The 10,000-nt window shown below is 49.0% G+C and overlaps 1 protein-coding gene across 1 annotated transcript in view; it reads left to right on the top strand.

The window, feature by feature from the left end:
- Positions 1 to 3,505: 3,505 nt before the first annotated feature.
- The window catches only part of LOC118941052 (ephrin type-A receptor 6-like), a 61,133-nt gene continuing 54,638 nt past the window's right edge, over positions 3,506 to 10,000 (top strand). Inside the window, exon 1 of the mRNA XM_036951391.1 lies at positions 3,506 to 3,831. Coding sequence (XP_036807286.1) covers positions 3,597 to 3,831 — 235 coding nt within the window. The 5' untranslated portion in view covers positions 3,506 to 3,596. The remainder of the gene's footprint in view (positions 3,832 to 10,000) is intronic.

Raw genomic sequence — 10,000 nt, 5'->3', positions numbered from 1 at the left:
AGGGAGAACACTAAACATGATGACATACTCTCCAGGGAGAACACTAAACATGATTATAGACTAAACATGATGACATACTCTCCAGGGAGAACACTAAACATGATGATATACTAACCAGGGAGAACACTAAACATGATGACAGACTAAACATGATGACAGACTAACCAGGGAGAACACTAAACATGATGACAGACTAACCAGGGAGAACACTAAACATGATGACAGACTAAACATGATGACATACTCTCCAGGGAGGACACTAAACATGATGACAGACTAAACAGGGACAACACTAAACATGATGACAGACTAACCAGGGAGAACACTAAACATGATGACAGACTAACCAGGGAGGACACTAAACATGATGACAGACTAACCAGGGAGAACACCAAACATGATGACAGACTGACCAGGGAGGACACTAAACATGATGACAGGCTAAACATGATGACAGACTGACCAGGGAGAACACTAAACATGATGACAGGCTAAACATGATGACATACTCTCCAGGGAGGACACTAAACATGATGACAGACTAAACATGATGACAGACTAACCAGGGAGGACACTAAACATGATGACAGACTAACCAGGGATAACAGTAAACATGATGACAGACTAACCAGGGAGAACACTAATCATGATGACAGACTAAACATGATGACAGACTAACCAGGGAGAGCACTAAACATGATGACAGACTGACCAGGGAGAACTGTAAACATGATGACAGACTAACCAGGGAGAACACTAAACATGATGACAGACTAACCAGGGAGAACACTAAACATGATGACAGACTAAACATGATGACAGACTGACCAGGGAGAACACCAAACATGATGACAGACTAAACAAGATGACAGACTAAACAGGGAGAACACTAAACATGATGACAGTCTAAACATGATGACAGACTAACCAGGGAGAACACTAAACATGATGACAGACTAACCAGTTAGAACTCTAAACATGATGACAGACTAACCAGGGAGGACACTAAACATGATGCCAGACTAACCAGGGAGGACACTAAACATGATGACAGACTAACCAGGGAGAACACTCAACATGATGACAGACTAAACATGATGCCAGACTAAACAGGGAGAACACTAAACATGATGACAGACTAAACATGATGACATACTCTCCAGGGAGGACACTAAACATGATGACAGACTAACCAGGGAGAACACTCAACATGATGACAGACTAACCAGGGAGGACACTAAACATGATGACAGACTAACCAGGGAGAACACTCAACATGATGACAGACTAAACATGATGCCAGACTAAACAGGGAGGACACTAAACATGATGACAGACTAACCAGGGAGGACACTAAACATGATGACAGACTAACCAGGGAGGACACTAAACATGGTGACAGACTAACCAGGGAGACTGTTGTGGGACATGTTGTGGATACAGGGTCTGTGGTTGGTGAGGAAGGGGAGGTTTGAGGTTTTCCTGTAGTTGGTGAGGAAGGGGAGGTTTGAGGTTGTCCTGTAGTTGGTGAGGAAGGGGAGGTTTGATGTTTTCCTGTAGTTGGTGAGGAAGGGGAGGTTTGAGGTTGTCCTGTAGTTGGTGAGGAAGGGGAGGTTTGAGGTAGTCCTGTTGTTGGTGAGGAAGGGGAGGTTTGAGGTTGTCCTGTAGTTGGTCAGGAAGGGGAGGTTTGAGGTAGTCCCGTCGTTGGTGAGGAAGGGGAGGTTTGAGGTAGTCCTGTAGTTGGTGAGGAAGGCGAGGTTTGAGGTTGTCCTGTAGTTGGTGAGGAAGGGGAGGTTTGAGGTTGTCCTGTAGTTGGTGTGGAAGGCGAGGTTTGATGTTGTCCTGTAGTTGGTGAGGAAGAGGAGGTTTGAGGTTGTCCTGTAGTTGGGGAGGTTTGAGGTTGTCCTGTAGTTGGTGAGGACGGGGAGGTTTGAGGTAGTCCTGTTGTTGGTGATGAAGGGGAGGTTTGAGGTTGTCCTGTAGTTGGTGAGGAAGGGGAGGTTTGAGGTAGTCCGGTCGTTGGTGAGGAAGGGGAGGTTTGAGGTAGTCCTGTAGTTGGTGAGGAAGGGGAGGTTTGAGGTTGTCCTGTAGTTGGTGAGGAAGGGGAGGTTTGTGGTTGTCCTGTAGTTGGGAAGGTTTGAGGTTGTCCTGTTGTTGGTGAGGAAGGGGAGGTTTGAGGTTGTCCTGTTGTTGGGGAGGTTTGAGGTTGTCCTGTTGTTGGTGAGGAAGGGTAGGTTTGAGGTTGTCCTGTTGTTGGGGAGGTTTGAGGTTGTCCTGTTGTTGGTGAGGAAGGGGAGGTTTGAGGTTGTCCTGTTGTTGGTGAGGAAGGGGAGGTTTGAGGTAGTCCGGTCGTTGGTGAGGAAGGGGAGGTTTGAGGTAGTCCTGTAGTTGGTGAGGAAGGGGAGGTTTGAGGTTGTCCTGTTGTTGGGGAGGTTTGAGGTTGTCCTGTTGTTGGTGAGGAAGGGGAGGTTTGAGGTTGTCCTGTTGTTGGTGAGGAAGGGGAGGTTTGAGGTTGTCCTGTTGTTGGTGAGGAAGGGGAGGTTTGAGGAAGTCCTGTAGTTGGTGAGGAAGGGGAGGTTTGAGGAAGTCGGTGAGGATCTCAGAGTCCAGGCCCTCTTTCTTCAGTATGGGAGTTACTGCCACAGTTTTCAATGGCAGATGTGAGTGATGCATTTCCAGTGTTGACCACCAGGGGGCAGAGAACATGGAGGCTTTAACTAAGGCAGTGATGATGTTCTCTGATGAAAACTCTCCCCCTCCCTTCCTCCTTCCTCCCGCCCTCCCCTCCTCTCTCTCGTTAACAAGGGAGAAAACTCTCTCCCTCCCTTCCTCCCTCTCTCCCCTCCTCTCTCTCGTTATCAAGGGAGAAAACTCTCTCTCTCCCTCCCTTCCTCCTTCCTTCCTCCCTCCCTCCCCTCCTCTCTCTCGTTAACAAGGGAGAAAACTCTCTCCCTCCCTTCCTCCCTCCCTCCCCTCCTCTCTCTCATCAACAAGGGAGAAAACTCTCTCCCTCCTTTCCTCCTTTTTCCCTCCCTCCCCTCCTCTCTCTCGTTAACAAGGGAGAAAACATGAAGTCTTTTCACAGATAGTGAGGCGTATCTCTGGTCTCTCCCTTCCTTCCTCCCTCCCTCCCCTTTTCTCTCTCTCCCCAGGCGCTCCATCTCTCATTAACGAGACAGCTCTGTTCCTCACCTGGTCTCTCTCTCCCTCTCACTCCAGGCGCTCCATCGGCCCCCAGAAACCTGATCACTTTCATGAACGAGACGGCCCTGTTCCTCACCTGGTCTCTCTCTCCCTCTCTCTCCAGGTGCTCCATCGGCCCCCAGGAACCTGATCTCTCTCATTAACGAGACAGCTCTGTTCCTCACCTGGTCTCTCTCTCCCTCTCACTCCAGGCGCTCCATCGGCCCCCAGAAACCTGATCACTTTCATGAACGAGACGGCCCTGTTCCTCACCTGGTCTCTCTCTCCCTCTCTCTCCAGGTGCTCCATCGGCCCCCAGGAACCTGATCTCTCTCATTAACGAGACGGCTCTATTCCTCACCTGGTCTCCGCCTAGCGACAGCGGTGGCAGGAAGGACCTCACTTATAACATAATGTGCCAGCGCTGTGGCAGTGGCGCCTCCGGTGGCGAGGAGGACTGTGAGCCGTGTGAGACCGACCTGCGCTTCGTACCACGCCTACTGGGCCTCACCGGGACCTCGGTGGCTATTCTGGACTTTGCCACACACGCCAACTACACCTTCCACGTAGAGACGGTCAATGGAGTGTCTGGACTGGGAGGAAACACCAGACCCCTGGCTAACATCACTGTTACTACTGACCAGACTGGTGAGTACTGACCAGACCCCTGGCTAACATCACTGTTACTACTGACCAGACTGGTGAGTATTGACCAGACCCCTGGCTAACATCTCTGTTACTACTGACCAGACTGGTGAGTACTGACCAGACCCCTGGTTAACATCTCTGTTACTACTGACCAGACTGGTGAGTACTGACCAGACCCCTGGTTAACATCTCTGTTACTACTGACCAGACCCCTGGTTAAAATCACTGTTACTACTGACCAGACTGGTGAGTACTGACCAGACCCCTGGTTAACATCTCTGTTACTACTGGCCAGACCCCTGGTTAACATCATTGTTACCACTGACCAGACTGGTGAGTACTGACCAGACCCCTGGTTAACATCTCTGTTACTACTGACCAGACTGGTGAGTACTGACCAGACCCCTGGTTATCATCACTGTTACTACTGACCAGACCCCTGGTTAACATCACTGTTACTACTGACCAGACTGGTGAGTACTGACCAGACCCCTGGTTAACATCTCTGTTACTACTGACCAGACCCCTGGTTAACATCACTGTTACTACTGACCAGACTGGTGAGTACTGACCAGACCCCTGGTTATCATCACTGTTACTACTGACCAGACCCCTGGTTAACATCACTGTTACTACTGACCAGACTGGTGAGTATTGACCAGACCCCTGGTTAGCATCTCTGTTACTACTGACCAGACTGGTGAGTACTGACCAGACCCCTGGTTAACATCTCTGTTACTACTGACCAGACTGGTGAGTACTGACCAGACCCCTGGTTAACATCTCTGTTACTACTGACCAGACCCCTGGTTAACGTCTCTGTTACTACTGACCAGACTGGTGAGTACTGACCAGACCCCTGGTTAACATCTTTGTTACTACTGACCAGACCCCTGGTTAACATCTCTGTTACTACTGACCAGACTGGTGAGTATTGACCAGACCCCTGGTTAGCATCTCTGTTACTACTGACCAGACTGGTGAGTACTGACCAGACCCCTGGTTAACATCTCTGTTACTACTGACCAGACTGGTGAGTACTGACCAGACCCCTGGTTAACATCTCTGTTACTACTGACCAGACCCCTGGTTAACGTCTCTGTTACTACTGACCAGACTGGTGAGTACTGACCAGACCCCTGGTTAACATCTTTGTTACTACTGACCAGACCCCTGGTTAACATCTCTGTTACTACTGACCAGACCCCTGGTTAACATCACTGTTACTACTGACCCGACTGGTGAGTACTGACCAGACCCCTGGTTAACATCTCTGTTACTACTGACCAGACTGGTGAGTACTGACCAGACCCCTGGTTAACATCTCTGTTACTACTGACCAGACCCCTGGCTAACATCACTGTTACTACTGACCAGACTGGTGAGTACTGACCAGACCCCTGGTTAACATCTCTGTTACTACTGACCAGACCCCTGGTTAACATCTCTGTTACTACTGACCAGACCCCTGGATAACATCACTGTTACTACTGACCAGACTGGTGAGTACTGACCAGACCCCTGGTTAACATCACTGTTACTACTGACCAGACTGGTGAGTACTGACCAGACCCCTGGTTAACATCACTGTTACTACTGACCAGACTGGTGAGTACTGACCAGACCCCTGATTAACATCACTGTTACTACTGACCAGACTGATGAGTACTGACCAGACCCCTGGTTAACATCACTGTTACTACTGACCAGACCCCTGGTTAACATCACTGTTACCACTGACCAGACTGGTGAGTACTGACCAGTCCCCTGGTTAACATCACTGTTACTACTGACCAGACTGGTGAGTACTGACCAGACCCCTGGTTATCATCACTGTTACTACTGACCAGACCCCTGGTTAACATCACTGTTACTACTGACCAGACTGGTGAGTACTGACCAGACCCCTGGTTAACATCACTGTTACTACTGACCAGACCCCTGGTTAGCATCTCTGTTACTACTGACCAGACCCCTGGTTAACATCTCTGTTACTACTGACCAGACCCCTGGCTAACATCACTGTTACCACTGACCAGACTGGTGAGTACTGACCAGACCCCTGGTTAACATCACTGTTACTACTGACCAGACCCCTGGTTAACATCACTGTTACCACTGACCAGACTGGTGAGTACTGACCAGAACCCTGGTTAACATCACTGTTACTACTGACCAGACTGGTGAGTACTGACCAGACCCCTGGTTAACATCACTGTTACTACTGACCAGACCCCTGGTTAGCATCTCTGTTACTACTGACCAGACCCCTGGTTAACATCTCTGTTACTACTGACCAGACCCCTGGCTAACATCACTGTTACCACTGACCAGACTGGTGAGTACTGACCAGACCCCTGGTTAACATCACTGTTACTACTGACCAGACCCCTGGTTAACATCACTGTTACCACTGACCAGACTGGTGAGTACTGACCAGACCCCTGGTTAACATCACTGTTACTACTGACCAGACCCCTGGCTAACATCACTGTTACCACTGACCAGACTGGTGAGTACTGACCAGACCCCTGGTTAACATCACTGTTACTACTGACCAGTCCCCTGGTTAACATCACTGTTACTACTGACCAGACTGGTGAGTACTGACCAGACCCCTGGTTAACATCACTGTTACTACTGACCAGACTGGTGAGTACTGACCAGACCCCTGGTTAACATCACTGTTACTACTGACAAGACTGATGAGTACTGACCAGACCCCTGGTTAACATCACTGTTACTACTGACCAGACCCCTGGTTAACATCACTGTTACCACTGACCAGACTGGTGAGTACTGACCAGTCCCCTGGTTAACATCACTGTTACTACTGACCAGACTGGTGAGTACTGACCAGACCCCTGGTTATCATCACTGTTACTACTGACCAGACCCCTGGTTAACATCACTGTTACTACTGACCAGACTGGTGAGTACTGACCAGACCCCTGGTTAACATCACTGTTACTACTGACCAGACCCCTGGTTAGCATCTCTGTTACTACTGACCAGACCCCTGGTTAACATCTCTGTTACTACTGACCAGACCCCTGGCTAACATCACTGTTACCACTGACCAGACTGGTGAGTACTGACCAGACCCCTGGTTAACATCACTGTTACTACTGACCAGACCCCTGGTTAACATCACTGTTACATCTGACCAGACTGGTGAGTACTGACCAGAACCCTGGTTAACATCACTGTTACTACTGACCAGACTGGTGAGTACTGACCAGACCCCTGGTTAACATCACTGTTACTACTGACCAGACTGGTGAGTACTGACCAGATCCCTGGCTAACATCACTGTTACTACTGACCAGACTGGTGAGTACTGACCAGACCCCTGGTTATCATCACTGTTACTACTGACCAGACCCCTGGTTAGCATCTCTGTTACTACTGACCAGACTGGTGAGTACTGACCAGACCCCTGGTTAACATCTCTGTTACTACTGACCAGACTGGTGAGTACTGACCAGACCCCTGGTTAACATCTCTGTTACTACTGACCAGACCCCTGGTTAACATCACTGTTACTACTGACCAGACTGGTGAGTACTGACCAGACCCCTGGTTAACATCACTGTTACTACTGACCAGACTGATGAGTACTGACCAGACCCCTGGTTAACATCACTGTTACTACTGACCAGACCCCTGGTTAACATCACTGTTACCACTGACCAGACTGGTGAGTACTGACCAGTCCCCTGGTTAACATCACTGTTACTACTGACCAGACTGGTGAGTACTGACCAGACCCCTGGTTATCATCACTGTTACTACTGACCAGACCCCTGGTTAACATCACTGTTACTACTGACCAGACTGGTGAGTACTGACCAGACCCCTGGTTAACATCACTGTTACTACTGACCAGACCCCTGGTTAGCATCTCTGTTACTACTGACCAGACCCCTGGTTAACATCTCTGTTACTACTGACCAGACCCCTGGCTAACATCACTGTTACCACTGACCAGACTGGTGAGTACTGACCAGACCCCTGGTTAACATCACTGTTACTACTGACCAGACCCCTGGTTAACATCACTGTTACCACTGACCAGACTGGTGAGTACTGACCAGAACCCTGGTTAACATCACTGTTACTACTGACCAGACTGGTGAGTACTGACCAGACCCCTGGTTAACATCACTGTTACTACTGACCAGACTGGTGAGTACTGACCAGATCCCTGGCTAACATCACTGTTACTACTGACCAGACTGGTGAGTACTGACCAGACCCCTGGTTATCATCACTGTTACTACTGACCAGACCCCTGGTTAGCATCTCTGTTACTACTGACCAGACTGGTGAGTACTGACCAGACCCCTGGTTAACATCTCTGTTACTACTGACCAGACTGGTGAGTACTGACCAGACCCCTGGTTAACATCTCTGTTACTACTGACCAGACCCCTGGTTAACATCACTGTTACTACTGACCAGACTGGTGAGTACTGACCAGACCCCTGGTTATCATCACTGTTACTACTGACCAGACCCCTGGTTAACATCACTGTTACTACTGACCAGACTGGTGAGTATTGACCAGACCCCTGGTTAGCATCTCTGTTACTACTGACCAGACTGGTGAGTACTGACCAGACCCCTGGTTAACATCTCTGTTACTACTGACCAGACCCCTGGTTAACGTCTCTGTTACTACTGACCAGACTGGTGAGTACTGACCAGACCCCTGGTTAACATCTCTGTTACTACTGACCAGACTGGTGAGTACTGACCAGACCCCTGGTTAACATCACTGTTACTACTGACCAACAAGTTCTCATTTGCAACTGCGACCTGGCCAAGATAAAGCATAGCAGTGTGAACAGACAACACAGAGTTACACATGGAGTAAACAATTAACAAGTCAATAACACAGTAGAAAACAAAGGGGGAGTCTATATACAATATGTGCAAAAGGCATGAGGAGGTAGGCGAATAATTACAATTTTGCAGATTAACACTGGAGTGATAAATGATCAGATGGTTATGTACAGGTAGAGATATTGGTGTGCAAAAGAGCAGAAAAATAAATAAATAAAAAACAGTATGGGGATGAGGTAGGTGAAAATGGGTGGGCTATTTACCAATAGACTATGTACAGCTGCAGCGATCGGTTAGCTGCTCAGATAGCTGATGTTTGAAGTTGGTGAGGGAGATAAAAGTCTCCAACTTCAGCGATTTTTGCAATTCGTTCCAGTCACAGGCAGCAGAGTACTGGAACGAAAGGCGGCCAAATGAGGTGTTGGCTTTAGGGATGATCCGTGAGATACACCTGCTGGAGCGCGTGCAACGGATGGGTGTTGCCATCGAGTACTGACCAGACCCCTGGTTAGCATCTCTGTTACTACTGACCAGACCCCTGGTTAACATCTCTGTTACTACTGACCAGACCCCTGGTTAGCATCTCTGTTACTACTGACCAGACCCCTGGTTAACATCTCTGTTACTACTGACCAGACCCCTGGCTAACATCACTGTTACCACTGACCAGACTGGTGAGTACTGACCAGACCCCTGGTTAACATCACTGTTACTACTGACCAGACCCCTGGTTAACATCACTGTTACCACTGACCAGACTGGTGAGTACTGACCAGAACCCTGGTTAACATCACTGTTACTACTGACCAGACTGGTGAGTACTGACCAGACCCCTGGTTAACATCACTGTTACTACTGACCAGACTGGTGAGTACTGACCAGATCCCTGGCTAACATCACTGTTACTACTGACCAGACTGGTGAGTACTGACCAGACCCCTGGTTATCATCACTGTTACTACTGACCAGACCCCTGGTTAGCATCTCTGTTACTACTGACCAGACTGGTGAGTACTGACCAGACCCCTGGTTAACATCTCTGTTACTACTGACCAGACTGGTGAGTACTGACCAGACCCCTGGTTAACATCTCTGTTACTACTGACCAGACTGGTGAGTACTGACCAGACCCCTGGTTAACATCTCTGTTACTACTGACCAGACCCCTGGCTAACATCACTGTTACTACTGACCAGACTGGTGAGTACTGACCAGACCCCTGGTTAACATCTCTGTTACTACTGACCAGACCCCTGGTTAACATCACTGTTACCACTGACCAGACTGGTGAGTACTGACCAGACCCCTGGTTAACATCACT

Source organism: Oncorhynchus mykiss, chromosome 18, assembly GCF_013265735.2.
Source record: "Oncorhynchus mykiss isolate Arlee chromosome 18, USDA_OmykA_1.1, whole genome shotgun sequence".
NCBI classification, from domain to species: Eukaryota; Metazoa; Chordata; class Actinopteri; order Salmoniformes; family Salmonidae; genus Oncorhynchus; species Oncorhynchus mykiss.
This window is presented reverse-complemented; position numbering and strand designations above follow the sequence as displayed.